The 17,175-nt window shown below is 41.2% G+C and overlaps 1 protein-coding gene across 1 annotated transcript in view; it reads left to right on the top strand.

Annotated features, from left to right (window-relative positions):
- VAPA (VAMP associated protein A) overlaps positions 1-8,126 on the top strand; it is a 29,139-nt gene extending 21,013 nt beyond the window's left edge. Inside the window, exons 4-6 of the mRNA XM_064705842.1 lie at positions 1,259-1,339; positions 3,672-3,848; positions 4,802-8,126. Coding sequence (XP_064561912.1) covers positions 1,259-1,339; positions 3,672-3,848; positions 4,802-4,960 — 417 coding nt within the window. The 3' untranslated portion in view covers positions 4,961-8,126. The remainder of the gene's footprint in view (positions 1-1,258; positions 1,340-3,671; positions 3,849-4,801) is intronic.
- The last annotated feature ends 9,049 nt before the right edge of the window (positions 8,127-17,175 follow it).

The raw sequence follows: 17,175 nt of genomic DNA, 5'->3' as shown, positions 1-17,175 counted from the left end.
ACGATTTTAAGTAATGCCTGGGTTCACACAGGTACATTTGATGTTCACTCTAGGCAGGGAAGGAGAGGGGAAACAAAGGATAAAAATGAGATTTTATAAATTGCTGAATTCCAAGAGACCTTTTGGGCTCTGTCCCCTTATACGAAGGCAAAGACTGCTGTGACATCAGTCTTCACTGGAAACAGTAGAAAACCTTGTAGATTTTGTGAAGCTGTGGAGACATTAATGTTAACATCTGTCTGCCTTTTTGAACTGGTTTGTTTTCCTTCATTTGCTCTAGCAGCTCTTGGTTATGTTCGGTAAATGAAGCCTCTCTGTTTGGTAAGGATATAAAAATGAACTTCAGAAATACCTGTAACATAACTGCTTTCTTAGTGAGTTCAGGTATACAGTACTGAGAAACAGATCTTGCAGAAAATTGCTAATTGTAGTTAAAAGTTACTGTATAATTAATACTGCTGGAAAAAAAAAATTGGAAGCACGTTACGAAAAACTTGAATATTTGAATCTGTAACACCTGTAAGGTAAAAGGAGGGCCTGTTAGAAAAATTGCTGCAGACTTCAGACCTGTCTCTAAGCCTTAGAATTTAAGGCAACTACATGAAGTGCATGCTTTGAAAGTTAATTGTCAGTTGAGTAGAGAGATTCCAACATAGTGTAGTTATTTAATACTGAGAACTATTAAAATTTAATGTTTTTTATAAACAGCTTTGAAAAATTCTCTAGATTCAAATTGTCACATGATATGCAGTAAAAGGAGAAAGTGAGTAGAAGTCTAAAATTTGAAGAACTAAAGAAATTTATTCTAGAACACATGTAGAATCACTAAAAGGTGTCTTTCAGTCTTTTATTTAAAATCAGTCCTTTCAAGATGGGATACAAGCAGTGTATTTACTGAGGCATAATAGGGCTAGAACTTTCTTTTCAAACTGACTCAGATGCTACTTGTTTCTTGTTGTGTGTTAAGAAACCACTGCATTGTCCCCTCCCTGTGTCATACAAACCTCTGATGGATCCATCCTTGCATTCAGTTTACTCTTTTTCATTTCCAGACTTGAATAACCATCTCTAGCTTTTGTTGCTTCACAGCAGTGAGTGTGAACAAAAAGCATTGTTCATAAGCAAGTCTGAAAATTGCAGGGAGGGTAAGCATGCTGTTCAGCTGTATAGGAGGTCAGTGCTAAGAGCAAACTTGTGAACTGTTGAGATGTTTGCATGAGTCCAGCATGTTAAATAACTCTATTAATTATTTTCTTAGTGGAAAGAAGCAAAACCTGATGAGTTGATGGACTCCAAATTGAGATGTGTGTTTGAAATGCCCAACGAAAATGATAAACTGGTAAGTAAGAAATAAGAAACTGTCATACACTGACTGGTAGGATCTCGCAGAAATTTCAGGGATTTTTAAAAATTTATTTGATTTAATGACTAAATGGATTGATGGAATTTGTACTAAATTAGACAGGAGGGGTGTTCACTATATAACTTTTTAAGGATTCACAGAATCATGGAATATCCCAGGTTTAAAGGGACCTTGAAGTACCATCTCGTCCAAGATCTTGTCCCAGAGGGAGCACTTTGTCCAACCACATCTTTAAAAACTCCAGCAATTGAGAGCAGTTGCAAAAAACTATATTTTTGTTGTTTTTATACTTTATAGTTTTCAGATGCAATCTGTTTAATCTTGAGGGGAAGGGGGTGTAGGGATTGCTTTGTAGTTGGGGATTTTGGGTTTGGTTTATTGTTTTTTCTTTCTTTTTTGAAAAGGATAATTTATGAGATGAAGGTGTAAACTTCCTAAATGTGTGTTAAACAGTAAAAATGTAAAGGTTGAGCATTTATTATCAAGGCACTTAGTTGTCTAGTTTCTGGCTTTAATTATATAAAATGTATAATGTAGTGAGAGAAACGTAATGGGCTATACAAAACTACCTCCTTTTGTACTTCCTCCTAAGAAACTGTCCCTAGGGACAGAGGAGCTTACTTTTTGATTAAAGAGTAATCTTTACACTCTTAAGGGGCTTTAGGCCCTTTTAGGGCCAACTCTGTAAGGCCATTTTTCTTAGAGTGCAAGACCTCTCCATCTTCGTGTGTAAGAAATCAAGGAAGGCAGGCCAGAAAAAACAGCATGGCTGAGCAAGGATCTGCTCCTTGCATTGCAGAATAAGGTAATGCACAGCCAGTGGAAGCTGGGACATGTGACTTGGGAAGTACAGGGGTATGGTTTGAGGGTGTGTAGGGGTGGGATCAGGAAAACTCAGTTATAGATGCAAAGAGATGTGAAGAGTAACAAGAAAGGACTCTGTAAGTGTGGGGTATGTTAGAAAAGGAAGGACAAGGAGACTGAACCCCACTGATAAACAGGAAAGGGGAACTGGTGACAACAAATATGGAGAAGGCTGAGATACTCACTGACTTCTTTGCCTCAACCTTCACTGGCAGTCAGGCTTGCCAGGTCTTGGGGGTTCTCATGGTTGAAAAGCTGGACATAAATCTACAGTGTGTGCTCACAGCTCAGAAAACCAATTGCATCTGGGACTGCACCACAAGAAATGTGGCCAGCAGGTCAAGGGAAGAGATTCTCCCTCCTTATACTCTGCCCTTGTGAGACCCCATCTGAAGTCCTGAATCCAACTCTGGGTTCCCCAACGTAAGAAGCATGTGGACCTGCTGGAGCAAGTCCAGAGGAGGGCCATGAAGGTCCTCAAAGGGCTGGAGCACCTCTCCTATGAAGACAGGCAGGGAGAACTGGGGTTGTTCAGCCTGGAGAAGGCTCCATGGACACCACATTGCAGCAACTTTTAACACAGGCAGATACTGATAGCACAAGGGGGAATAATTTTCAGCTAAAAGAGGAAAGATTTGGGTTTGACGTTTGGAGGAAATTCTTTGCTCAGGAGGTAGTGAGGAACAGGTTACCCAGAGAAATTGTGGATGTCCCATCCCTGAAGGTGTTCAAGGCTGTGTTGAATCAGGCTTTGAGCATATGATCTGGTGAAAATTGTCCCTGCCTGTAGTGGGCTAGGGGGCAAGGGAGTGGAACTAGATCATCTTTGAGATGCCTTCCCACCCAAACTATTCCATGATTGTGAGATTTTTAGCAGAGCTGTGGGTATTAGATAGTTAATTTTAGTATTGTTCTTTTCACAGCTTTTTGTGGCTCTTTAGAAGTAGTAATGTGTATTTCAGATGCTGTCAGACTTAATTTTCATGATTGTGCAGCACTTTATTTTCCTTCACTGAAAGGTATTACAGGCACAAAACATCTGTGTCACACATACTTCATAGGAGTTTGTGACATGACCTGTTCTGATTTTACTTTTTGTTTCTTACTATTGCAGTATTACTTTCTTGCTTTTATTTCCTCCCCTCAAGTTCAAATGCTCTTTGGTGTATTTTATGCCCTCTTTTGGATGCCTCCTGGATCAGTGTTAAGCAGCTAAAATATCAATTTGTGTCTCAGTAGAGTGTAGTACCAGGTAGACAGTGCAATCTTCTCTTGCTTTTTTAATGCTTGAGCTAATCAGAATTGAGCTGTCAGTGTGTCTGTTCAGCTTACTGTAAATACAAACCTCATTGAACTATATTAGTAGCTTCATTGTTTCACTTTTAAGCTGTGGATGATTTTTCTCTAGGTAAGTAAATTCTCAAATCACTCTTGATGTTTGTAGAATGATATAGATGCAAGCAAATCCACCCCAGTACTGAACACATCTAAGCAGGATGGACCGATGCCAAAACCACATAGTGTTTCACTTAATGACACTGAAACAAGGAAGCTGGTGGAGGAGTGCAAAAGACTTCAGGCAGAGATTATGAAGCTGACAGATGAAAATCGGCACCTGAGAGTAAGTTCTGCATCCACCTTTATACTGAAGTGGCTTCACTCTTCTTGAGTGAAAGGTCTGGTTTCTAATTTGGCCAAAAGATGTACATTCCAGCAAGTAGATAAAGTTATTAGAATGTCAAGATCGATTCATAATATGACTTTACTGTCCTGTGTATAATGTATATTTTGAACTTGTCAGTGATTGAGACTTTGTGGTTGTCATGGAGGAGACAGTGAAGCTGCAGAATTTTCTTCTTAAATGAAGTGGTCCTATTTAAGGTGATCTTAGTTACTTTAAGTCTAAGTTGAAGCTACTGAATTAGTAGCTTTGTAGAAGTGCTTTATTTTTCATTAATGAGTGAGATCTAGAGCAGTAACAGTAACATTTTGTATTACAAACAGCTAGTGAACAAGAGCAATTGTTTGGCCAGAGGAGGTAAGCAAACACTACTTCCTTGTACCTTTATGTAAAGGTGTCATTCCAGTGACCGGTAACTAGTCAATACATGACTTTGTGTCTTTTCTATATATGTGCTTTTGGAACAGTTCTGGCAATTTCATTGGCCATGGTAGTCTTTTAAAGAACTATAAAATAATATGATACCTCCACATCTGTTATTCTGATGACATTGACACTAAACAAAACGGATATATCTCCTTAACAATAAGGAATGACTGCTATTTAATTTTGACACGTATTAAGTAAGAGCAGAATGCTTCATTGGGCTTAGCAAGATTTTTGGTATATTTTTTAAGCAGAGAGACTAGTGAATTATTGTCCTTATTTAAAATATGGTTTTCTATGTTCATGTTTCAGATTTGGGTGTGATGCAATGTTGAGGGTATGTGTTGAGGGGTTTTTTAAACTTCATTTAAATATTCACCAGTAAATATGGCCTTTTGAGTTCAGCTTTCACTATCCTAGTGATGTATTTATGTTTTTTTTCCATCTATGTTTTTTTTTCCCCTCAGGATGAAGGCTTGAGGCTCAGAAAGGTAGCGCACTCGGATAAATCTGGATCACCCGCAGCTTTGGCCCTCAGAGATAATGGCTCTAATTCTCTTCCTTCACTTCTTGTTGTAATTGCAGCCATTTTCATTGGATTCTTTCTAGGGAAGTTCATCTTGTAGAAAGAATGAGTGAGAGAAGCATGCAAAACTGCAGCTTCCTGTTTTTTGTTTTAGTTTTTTTTTTTTTTTTTCCTCTTGGCCAGAAAAAGGTTTGTTTACCTACCACATCATGGGTAGTATGGCCCGAGCGGCCGTTCTTGTGTACAGCATCGTAACAGGCTTTGCCTTTAATGATCTCGCACGGTTAGAAAACACAATCTGAAAAGACAAACTGTTCAGCTGCTGGACAAAATTGTACATTCAGTCATCAATAGCAGGTATCAGTTGCACAGTCAGTCCTTTATGAAAATTCATAAATAAAGAATTGTTCTTTCTTTCTGTGGTTTTAATAAGAATTCGAAAATTGTTCAGAGTCTTGTAAATGTTATTTTAATAATCCTTTAAAATTTTATCTGTTGCTGTTACCTCTTGACAAATGATTTATTAGATTGCTAATCCCACTCATTCAGGAATATGACAAGAGGTATTCTGGGGGAAATGGTGCCTCTTACTGTGTAAATTTTCTCCTTACCTTACTTTGCTAATATCATGGCAGAATTTCTTTCTTATTCCTTGTGAGGCATTGTTGAGAGTTCTTCATCCTTAACAGTCCTGTCCCATAATATTTAACATGACAAAAGAAATAAAATTGTTAACAGATTTTTCTGCTGGGTAGCCTGTTTGTGTGTGTCGTGCTTTTAGAGGGGATTCTTAACAAGTTCATTGTTCATGGTAATTTGCTACTTGTAACAAATGGCTATTTTGAAGTTTATTTGCTTAAGTCTCTGGCTTTGACTGTTGTAATTGAAGCTTGGGAAAGAAAAAAAAAAAGGTTTCCATTCCATTTGTTTAAGAAAATGAACTGTTTTCTGACTGCTTTCAGCTACAAAGAAGATGGTTATCAAACTTGTTTTGGGACAGAATGATTTAGATATCCAGCAGGTGCAAATGCCAGACATGAATGTTTTCAATATATTAACAATTTGCTTGGATTGTGCAGGAGTGTAATAATCAACCTTCTGTTCCATCTTTGGATCTTCTGGGTGTCTTCCAGGAGTCAACATTATTCTTTGATTTCTTAAGGGTACTTAATTCACATATATTAACTTACTCAGTTTATAATTCTGTCTTAGCAGATACTAAAAAATGCAAGATGAACATTCAGACACCCGTAGTGTATTCCATGATGCAGAAGAGTTGATATTTGCTGAGTTGCTCACCTTTGGCTCAGTTGCTCACCTTTGGGAAATAAAAATCATTTTATGCAACTCTTGGCAGATCTACCTGTTTTAACCATGTATAGCTGAGTTTTAAAAAATGCATTTTTGGGGTCTGAAATGCTTCCCTGCACTTAATCTTACGTCTTGCCTCATCTCTGAATATGTCATAAAAACAAACAGTAGTATTGAAACAAAATATTATCTGTACTTCAGAGTAAGCATAATCCAATTACAGGGAATTACTTGTAAACTTGAAAAATTGTGGAAGAGGTATACTCCTGTAAGCAAAATTGTGTATGCTCTTGGACAGCTTGACTTGATGTGGTGCAGCTAAGTGTGTTAGACCTTGGTGTATGCACACCTTATGTAGCTGAGAAAAATGTTCTGGGAAAGATGTACGTTATCTTGGTTGCCTTTGATTTCTACTGCTTTTTTTTTTTTAATTACATCATGTTCTGTCATAACTCTCTGTGATAAACTTTTTTTATAAAATCTTGCACATGTACAAGGAAGATGATGGAGAAAATGCAAATACTGCTTATCTTTTCACTTAAGCATGCAAGCACTGATGTTTCCAATTACTTGTTCCAGTGTCTGCATTCAAGTCTCCTTCCATCCCAGTGACTGGAAAAAACTGTGTTAAGGTTTTGATTATTTTGGTTCCGCTGGTTCAGAATGGTGTATTTCTTCTGATTTTTTTCTCTAACAGAACATTTCCACATCAAACTTTCATAGCCTGTTCCAAACTGATTACGTGGAAAATAACGAAAGCAATATTGTGCAAGATGTAGTTTGCTTCAGATAGAGCAATCATTCCTGCATTGAAGGGAGAAAAACCACACAAAACACTCTGGAAGATCTTAAAATGTTTACAGCGTGGTGTGCGGAGGTTTTCAAAGGTGCTAGCACTTAGAGGACTTAAAACCAGAAAAAAAAGTCATTGCTCAATGCAGCTGACTCAGGTTTTGATATCTGGCAGCAGAAATATGGTAAAAGTAATGATAAAATCAGAGTGAAATAACTTTTTTTCATAAATAAGAAAAAAGTTGGTGGTAAAACTTTGGTCATGGTTTAAGTGATGCTTTCAAGTGTACAGCGCTCTTGTAACCGGAGTTCTCAGTAATGCTCTAAGGAGACTGTCTTGGTTTCCCGTAATCCCTTCATAGCTGTATATAAAATGTAATGCTAAAACTATTTTGCTCTCAGGAGTCACTTTGGATGAGATCAGCTGTATTCAGTGAATTATGTAATATGGATTAAATTGTTTGTCTTTGTTCCTGAAATGGTTAGAACTTCTTGCTTTGTCTGCCTGCTTACTCGTGTATGTAAGCACAGGGAAATACAGTCTCTTCATCTGCTCCTGGTGAGATGAGCAGACCTTGATGCCCATAAAGTTGTGTCAGGGTAAATGCATAATTTCAGTTAAATATATGTTGCAGGTTGCTCCTCTGATTTCTGGAAAGGGCAAGATGATACAAGTATACAATATCAAAGTAGTTATTTAAATTTTTTTATGAATATAGCACTTTAAAAAAGAGTAGTATGGTTCAGGGGGAAAAAAAATAAACATAGCTAACTAGAAGATACAGCTGCTGTAGTAATTCTGGGCACCAAATTTAACCCACTTAAAAAAATATATCTATAAAGTTCATTTAAGAAAAAGTTATTTGTATCAATGCACAAGTTAATTGTGTGTTTCTACTCATTCTCTAAAAGCTGTTGACAGACACTATTGCCCAGGCTTGCATGTTTCTGCTGCTATGTTTGAAGCCAACTTACTTAAAAGAAGCAACCAAACATTAGCTTGGAAATTCATTATCCTCCTGGGAGGAGGGAGGGTGGAGGGAGGAGTTGAAAGGTGACATTTTGCCAAAGGGGAAAAGACAAAGTCAATAAGCAAAACTTATCTTTCAGGCCTTCTTCAAAGTTATTAAAGGTTGAAGTGTTAATAAACTATTAAAAATGTAGCGGTGTCCTTTTTATTTTGGAACTTCTCCGTGACTCCATTGAGTGAAGAACAGGTGCCTCAATCCAGGCAGCACTGGGGATGCTGATGGGTCTCTCAAATTCATAAGAATCATCTTGACAAATTTTCTTTTTTCTTTTGGGAGTCTACTGGTTTTTAGGTGTGAATTGACTTGCTGGAGCAAACACTTGTTTCAGTCTGTAGCAAAAGATGGAATGAGAGCTATGCAGTTACAGAGCAACCCTAATAAATAAATAAATAAATAAATAACACTGCAATGCCCTCCTCTCCAAGTTTGCAGGCGGGATTGAAATTCTGTAGCCTGTCTTTTTAGCTGCATTGCTGTGAAGGTAATAGTTCACTGCCTTGCCTGCTACTCTGGTTCCTGTGGAATGGCTTTTGGGGGATTGTCCTGGAAGGCCCATCTGTGTGTAGCACTCGCCACTGCTGCTGAGGAGCCTCTGTCTTGGCTGATCCTGAGCTTCTGTGGTAGCTTTAGAGTGGTGGCACATTGGAGTGTTGGACAAGAGGGGGAGCTAAATGCAGGAGTCAGTTTTCATAAGGGTTTGAGCTCCTTCCTGTGGGAAGTGCTGAAACTAATGATGATAAAATGAAGTAGGTTGTTTCTTGTACAAATGTATTTCCCAGGGACACTGAAATAGTGCAAGCGTCTGATTGAAGTTGGTCTGTTGTGTTTTTCTGTTTCAGTGTGTGTTAGGTATGTTGGGGAATTGCTGATTCTGACAGGGCTGCGTAAGCAGAGGTAGTGCTGGTGTTGTCACCTATTTATTTGCCCTGTATGTGACAAATTATCACATAGAACAGAGGTCTTGTGGAAAGACAGAACAGTTGATTCTTATCTTCTATCTGGCCTTGTTACTGGCAGGGGCTGGTAAGGTCCGTGCCTCATTTGCTGGGAGAAGAGTTTGTGTTTGTGTGGGGAACTAGATCTGGAACATGCTTTGGATGAAATTACTGTTTCATCTACTACAAATTATGTTTTAACTGAATCCTGGTATAAGCATGCAGTGCCACAATACAATGTCATTTTTAAAAAAACTTGGTACCAGTGTATGTCATGTTGGTAACACGGCCAGCAGGGTATTGAATCTGTGTTTGTATTGCAGCTACTCTCCTGCTGGCAGTGGTGGAAGGCTGATGTCCTCCCTCTTCCTTAGAAAAGACTTAAAAGGATGTTTGTGGTAACCAAGCACAGAGTTATGGACAAACAGCTGTAATTACAGCAAAGCAATCTGAGCTCAAGCACTTGAAATAAGTGAAACAGTAATTGAAGGGTGGCTGAAATAGTTATTGTTACCTTTTGAATTGGTTGATAAGAAAAAAAAAGGCTTTGTAAGTGGTTTAGTTGTGATGGTTTGTTCGTTTTTTTTTTCTTCTTAATGTTAGACTGCTGATCATCCAAGTTCTGCAAAGGGGAAAAAATCCCCCAACAATCAACCAACCAACAGATTGCCATAGCCTAGGAGTAATTATTTCAGGATTTTATGGAAAGTTTTTACTAATATTGGTGCAGGCTCACATGCAAAGATCAATTTAGAGAGACTGTTATTTGATATGAGTATCTAGGCTTTTCTCACAGTGGGTAATAGTTAAATAGCACTCTTTGTGAATGTCCTGGTCTGCCTTGTCAAGGATGGGTTATCCTGGCTTTTGAGATAGGGAAACTGAGGCATCAGTGTTGAGGCAAATGACTAGGTAGTTTAAGCACAGCCCTTATTTTCTAGCATACATTCTATCCTGTTTCTCATCAAGTATTTCTTGAGCCATGTCCAAGTCTTTTTTTTTGTTTGTTGAATTTCAAAAATTCTGCTTCGTGTTGCTTAGACATTTGTAATAGTCTTTTGAAGCAGCCTCCTAAAGACTGAGCTGTTGCTTTGTCTGTTCCCGAAGCCAGGTGTTGAACAGACAGAAAATGTAACTGTTAGGTGTTTAGAAGTGGAATGTGCTCACTGGGATTATAATGCCTGACTTCAGCCAAAGATAGTTGAGGGGGGAAAAAAGGAAAAAATATGCTAAGCATTTGGGTGTGTTGTGTTTGTAGTCCTGAAATATAAAAGTCAGTCTGTGTTGCAAAAAACTTCTGTGGAGCCAGTGCTGTTTGCACTTAACAAGTAAAAGAAAGCAAACTGTCCTAAATGTGTACAGCTGCCCTGTTGGTGGGGGTATATACTGTTGCATTGGGTTTCCCTGGCAAGGCCTTGGTAGTGGGGGGGCTGCAGGGGTGGCTTCTGTGAGAAGCTGCCAGAAGCTTCCCTGGTGGCCTACAGACCCAATGCCAGCTGGCTCCAACACAGGTCTAACACTGGTGAATCTATCAGTGATGGTGGTAGTGACTCTGGGGTAACGTGGCTAAGAAAGGGGGAGAGGTACTGCCCAAGAGCAGATTGCAGCCAGAGTGGAGAATATGTGTGAGAAAGAGCCCTGCAGACCCCAGATGAGTGAAGAAGGAGGGGCAGGATCTGCTGCAGGCACCAGTGCTGACACTCCCCTGCAGCCCATGGGGGTTCACAGGGATGCAGAAATCCACCTGCAGCCCATGGAGGACCCCACGCTGGAGCAGGTGGATGCTTGAAGAGGCTGTGACCTTGTGGGAAACCTGCAGTGGAGCAGGCTCCTGGTAGGACCTATGGACCAATGGAGAGAGGAGCCAATGCTGGAGGTTTTCTGGCAGCACTTGTGACCGTGCTGGAGCAGTCTGCTGCTGGAGGAGTACACCTTGTGGAAGGGAGAGCCATGTTGGAGCAGTTTGTGAAGAACTGCAGCCCATGGAAAGGACTCATGTTAGGGGTTTGTGAAGGACTGTCTCATGGGAGGGACCCCATGCTGGAACAGGGGGATATTGTGTGAGTCCTTCCTTGAAGAAGGAGTGGCAGAGACAATGTGTGATGAACTGATCACAACCTCCATTCCCCATCCCCTTGCACTGTTTGGAGGGAGAGGAAATCAGGAATAAAATCAAGCCTGAGAAGAAGAGAGGGGTGGAGGGAAGGTGTTCTAAAATTTGGTTTTCTTTTTCATTATCCTACACTGATGTGGTTGGCAATAAAGTAATTTGCCCAATAGTCTGTTTTGCCCATGATGGTAATTGGTGAGTGACCTCTGCCTGTCCTTATCTTAACCCATGAGCCTTCCATTGTATTTTTTCTCACCACAATTGCTCTTCCCATGGAAGTGGAGAAGTATTTTTCCTTTGCTGCTTTGATAGCCCAAACACAGATGATACAGACAGATACTTCAGCACTTCTTTTTATAAAAAGGCACTTCTTTTTTTGAAAACTAAACATGTTTGACTCTTGCAAGCAAAGATGCTCCAGAATCCATCTGACTCAGAGGTTAAGCCCACTGATGGGTTTTCACTCAAAATTAGTAAATGTTTCTATTACTGCTTTTCAGACTGCAGTAGATTTCTGCACTAGGATGAAGGTTGGTCTGAGAAATGTTAGTAATGAGAATAATTATCTCTGCTTCTTAATGCTTGAAAGACATTACTTAAAATCCTTGTGTAGTTTATGGAACCATGTTATGGAAAGGCTTAGGAAGAAAGTCTACAGAAAACAAAACCTGAACTTTGGGTCCAGCCCTCTGGAACTGCAGTCAGAAGTACCAAGAGTGCAGCTTTGATAATCAAGTGAGTGGTTCTTAGAAGAAGCAGCAGCATATGTAGTGGCTATTTTTCACTGCTTGCCTTAATCTCCTCTGGTTAGTTTAAAATGTTGAAGTGATAAGTATGAGATATGTGTCCCACACCTCAGGAGTGGTTGGTGTCAAATGAAGAAATTCAGGGTATGGTAGGAACAGATGGCCATGACGAAAGCAAGGTGGACTGCATCAGAAGTGGCTTTGTGATGGCTTGGTAGTCCCAGGACACCTGGACTGTTAGAAAGGTCTGCATGTGCTGCCTTCTCTCTAGACACATGCTGGGAACTGCCGTGCCTTCTCCAGGCATGGGGATTTCTCTCCAGTTTTAGGGTGTAAAGCTTCAAACGTGGTGGCTGCCCTTGTAAACAAGAGAATGCCAGGAGGAGGATTTTCATTTTATTGGTGCCCAGGATTGTCTAACCTCAGATTTCCAGTGCAGCCTTCAGCTTCATGGCAGTCCTTTCTGGCTGCACTGAATACCTTGAAATACTTTAGCCCTTGGGCCTCTCATTTCACATCCCAGCTTCAAGAAAATGAGAACAGATTGCCTTCCTGATTAGGTGAAATAATCTCTTCATCCTGCCTCCACAGGAACCAGGTTACAATGGCAAAGGAAGGTCAGCATATTTGTGGAAAAACCTGACTTAAAAGAGACAAGATTTATGTGATCGCAGCATTTTAATGCTGCTGTTCCCTGTGTGAATTTGAAATCTAGTTCAAGCCACATTTGATAGAGAGGTGTATGTTTCACAGATACCAATTACCTCCAATTAAAGGAAGATTAGAGCTCGGATGAAAGACATTTAAATTGAGTCTCCCAGCCTGGGCAAGTCTGTGTGGCAGGCTGGAAAGATACCTGTTTTCTTGCTGCTGTTGGCATCCTTGCCAAGCTGTGGGCATGGGCACAGATCAAACACCCTGGCAGCTGCTGGCAGTGTCCCTGCTCTTGTCAGCAATGGGGTGAGAGATGAGTGGGCTACAAGGGATTGGGTTGGCAGGAGCAGTGGGGGCAAGAGCTGTCACCAGACTAAACTCATGGAGGGGGTGTGGAGGTGAGACTGCTTCTCCTTCTACCAGGGAGTGGGAATGGATGACCCAAGAAACCTGCTAAGAAATGGGCTGAAAAATGCTAAAAATTGGAAGAAAGTATAATTCTGCATGTTATGCATCCTCACTGCTCTGCTCAGGCACTTCAGAAACACTAATGGTTCAATGATTGCAAAGAGATCAGAGGAGTCTGCTGTTCAGAGTGGCCAAAACTGAGCTCAAAGCTCCTTGTAGATCAGAGGTTTTTAATAAATTCTGGATTTCTAAATCCACTTTGTGAGGTGTGTAGAGGTTGCATTTGTGGAAGTAGAGGTTTAGAAATGAAGCAGCTAATCAAAAGTAAACCAGAAGCATATGAAAGGGACCTCCTGATTTCCTTGGCTACTGCTCAGGGAGAGCAGTGGGGAAGAGTAGTGTGTGACCAGAGTCCTCTGGTGCTCTGTGCACACAACGCAGCACATTAGGTCAGCCACACCAGTATCAGCTGCCCTGTGGGCAGGCATGACAAGGGGGTTATGCAAAACCATTTTTTGTGTCTGTGTCTGCTCATGTTTACATCCGAGTTGCGAAGACTGATCTTTCTGGGGTGCCTGTCTGTGGGCTGGTGGTTGCAGCGGACTGGCTTTCTAGAGAGCTTTGCATTGTATCGTACAATTGTAATTGTTTCAGTTGCCTCTAATCCATTTTCTTCCTTCAGCTGCTCCTAATTTTTGAGTTACTTTAATACTGCTGATTTTGAGGGTGGCTGCGTGCACACTTCCTTCCTTCTTGCCAAATTGGAGCCATCTCATCTGAAACCCCTCTGAAGTGCACTCTGAGCCTCTGCAAGTGTTGAGACCTTCAAAGAGAAACATGAGGCTTAAAGCAGGAGAAGGCTCTCACACACCTCAACTTCCAACATCCAGGAGCAATTGCTACTGCTTTTGTATAGTGCACAGATCTCTGCTGTAAATGAAAAAGCATTTTATATTTTAGTAATTTAAATATAGATTTTTTTACAGGAGATCCTTCCTGGTCTCATTGCTGATGGCCCCTAAGTCCTGTATGCTCCCTTCTGTGTCACTATACATGGATAGTTATCTCCTAATCATGGAAACTTGCTGTTATAACAGGGTGAGACAATAATACTTTAAGATTTAAAATTATAGTGTATCTGTCAAAATTCTGTAATTCTCCCCCATATTTAGTGTATTTGAGAGTTTATACAGCTCTTAGTTTAAATTGGGTGTGTGATACTTATTAAAAATGTCAGTAATTCCCTGGATAAAGTACTTTCACATGCATTGTGTATGTATCACTACAATTTTCAGTTGGTACCTATATGTACATTTCTGGACAGATTTTGAATATGGACAGATGGTCATATGTTGAGGCATGCAAGGCTGCCAGTTTAGTAACATTATTTTCCTTCTATGGAAAACGCATAAATGCAGAAGTGATTGGTACAGTTTAGGCCATGTAACCATTTCCCCTGTATTTCCTTGCAGAGTGTAGAAAAGGGAATTGTTTAGTGCATAGGTTCAGCAAATTTTGACCTGATCATATGGCACTGGGCATGCAAGGACGGCTTCAATGAAGGCTGCAGGGGCAAAGCTTCATTTTGGCATTTCCTAGCTTCTGGAAGTGTATATTCACATTTTTCTGAGTGCAATTCCTGATTTCTTTTATCACTACTGCTCCCATAGATGGTGCACTCCTCTGGTAAGAAGACAGCATCATGCATCATGTGGAATGAAATTGTAGCGTTAGTCTGAGCCTCAGGGAAAACTTGTAAACTGGCTTTAAGAGATGGATGCTTTATTTTCTGTACGCTAAAACCATGGTTTCCGTAGAGAAACTGGCTTTGTTACTCATTCAGGTTTTCTGGGTGTTTCTTTTTGCAGCTTGTGCTCGATAAAGCGGACGGAGCCTGACGGTTTGGCAGGGATTGAGCGCCGCTCCCCTCCCTCGCCGTGCTCCCGCTGGATTTTGGCGGGAGGACGCTGTGAGGGGAACCAGTGTCCCGCAGGCTCCCGCCGCCAGATGGCGCTGTGCCCCCGACCCGCGCCGCTCCCGGGCCGATTCAGAGCCCCGCTCCCGCCTCCCGACAGCCCGGCCCGGGCCGATCCAGGGCCCCTCTCCCGCCTCCCGACAGCCCGGGCCCGGGCGCTCCTCCTCACCCCTCTCCAGACAGCCCGGCCCGGGCACTGCTCCTCACCCCGCTCCCGCTTTCCCAGAAAACGGCAGAGTGTCTGGAGACTTGGTGTCTCTTGTTTGTAGTGTTGAAACTATTGTTTGTAGTGTTTGTTGGAAGATGCGATTGTTTCCAGAAATGCCTTAGAGAATCCTAGAATGGCTTGGGTTGGAGGGGACCTCAAAGATATCTTCCAGGTTGCTCAAAGCCCCATTCAGCCTGGCCTTGAACACTTCCAGGCATGGGGCATCCTCAGGTTCTCAGGCAACCTGTTGCCAGAGTGCAACAGGTGCCTCACCACTCTCACAGTAAAGAATTTCTTCCTAATATCCAGTATAAATCGACCCTCCTTCAGTTTAAAGCCTTTGGCCCTTTCCCTTTTGCAGCAGGCCTTGCTGCAAAACACTTTTTAGTGTGTACCCATCTTTCTGATAGACCTCTTTTAGGTATTGAAACACAGTAATAAAGTGTCTCTGGAGCCTTCTCTGAAGTGAACGGTGCCAGATCTCTCAGCCTTTCCTCACAAGAGAAGTGCTCCAGCCCTGATCATCTTCGCGGCTCTTGCCTGGACCTGCTCCAACAAGTTGTGTCTTTCTTGTGCTGAGGACTCTGGTGCTGGATGCAGCACTCCGGATGGGCAGGTGGGCTCTCATATTGAGCAGTTAATAAAGCTGATGCCCATAGATAATTTAGATTATTTTTTTGGTCTTTGGTTGGCGCTATATGCAAAGGGATTCAGTAGTTGGGCAGTTACTTAAGTAGATTAATAATGCATGTGTCTGTCCAGCAAGCATCTGTTCTTTGAACGACAGTACATATGTCTGATTCTGTTATTTTACTGTGTTAATCTAGGAGGTATAATGCCCAAAAATCCCAAGTATAAACTTTTTTCTCCCAGCATTTTTCATTTATTTCTTTGAAGACAGCACTACCCTGTGCAGTGTGCTTTTTCATTTTCCAACAGACCATCTTGGAAATGGCAGGAGACAAGGAGCACTGGTGTTCTCATGGAAACGGATGTCTGCCTGCTTTAAGGTGGTGATCATGGGCAGTTCCCATTATTGGATGACATGCAGGAATTAATTTACTGTCCTCAGGGCTTGGTAGTACCTTAGTTAGAATCCATGCCACGGACTGGTCTATACCCTGGAACAGACTTGTGAAGAATATAGATGGGCAGAGGGTGCCTGAAAAATAATTGCTCAGGTCAACAGCACTTCTGCCTTGGCTGTTAGGGCTACCCGTGGTATGATTCCTCAAAACTGTGTTTGTCTCTGCCTGATTCAGAAGTGGAGTCTCTTATTATTATTTATTGCTGGTAGAAAATGGCAATGAGAAAAATCCAAAGTGATTGCACTAGAGAAGGCTAAAAGGATAAAAATACTTATAGAAAGAGTAAAAATGATGGAAAGTTAATGGAACAGAATGAACCAGAAGGAGTGGTGCTGTTTTTTGTTGTCTGTCCTTCCCTGTTCTGTCAGGACCGAGTAAATTATGCCAAGTAGAATCTTGCAGAATTTTGCAATAAATTGCCTGAATTTATCCATACTTGCTGCTATGTGAGGAAGGGAGGCCACTTCAGAGGCTGTGGCCTCTGCACTTGGAGTACCTTGTAATTTTGGGCATATTTCCTGAAAACAGAACTCATCTTTCACGGATCTCCTGAGTCACTTTGAAAAACTCAGGAACGGGTAAACTCCAAAGCTTTTGATCGTGGTGGTGGAAGGCTCAAAGACTGTATTTCACCTCTTTCTGTGTGTGAGGCAGGAGTGAAACTGCAGAGCACTGAGCAAAGATACTTCTGTTATCCCATGTCTTGCTTTCCCTTTGTGGTTTGTTTCAGGTTTTTCTTTCTTTTTAAGAAGTGTCTCTTCCCTCCCTGCTCCTTGCCCCAGGCTGTAGCTCTTAAAGCAACTGGGATGGAACAGCAGAGCAGCAATAGTTGTTTGTTTGTTTACATCTCACTTATGAAAAATACTAGGTTTCTGTTGAACAATGTCCTTTGTCCTGACACAGCTGTTCTCACCACACTCTCTCGTTACTCACTGGGCACCTCCAGCCACAATTTTGTTCAGAAAACCTGAAGATGTGCTGTGAACCCCAAATCCCATGTCTGTGTCGATCAGAACTGTTCCTAATGACAGACGTGTTCTGAAACAAAAAATGTGTA

Source organism: Zonotrichia leucophrys, chromosome 2 (genome assembly GCF_028769735.1).
Source record: "Zonotrichia leucophrys gambelii isolate GWCS_2022_RI chromosome 2, RI_Zleu_2.0, whole genome shotgun sequence".
In the NCBI taxonomy this organism is placed as follows: Eukaryota; Metazoa; Chordata; class Aves; order Passeriformes; family Passerellidae; genus Zonotrichia; species Zonotrichia leucophrys.
Note: the sequence above shows the minus strand (reverse complement) of the source record. Positions and strands in the feature narration are given on the sequence as shown.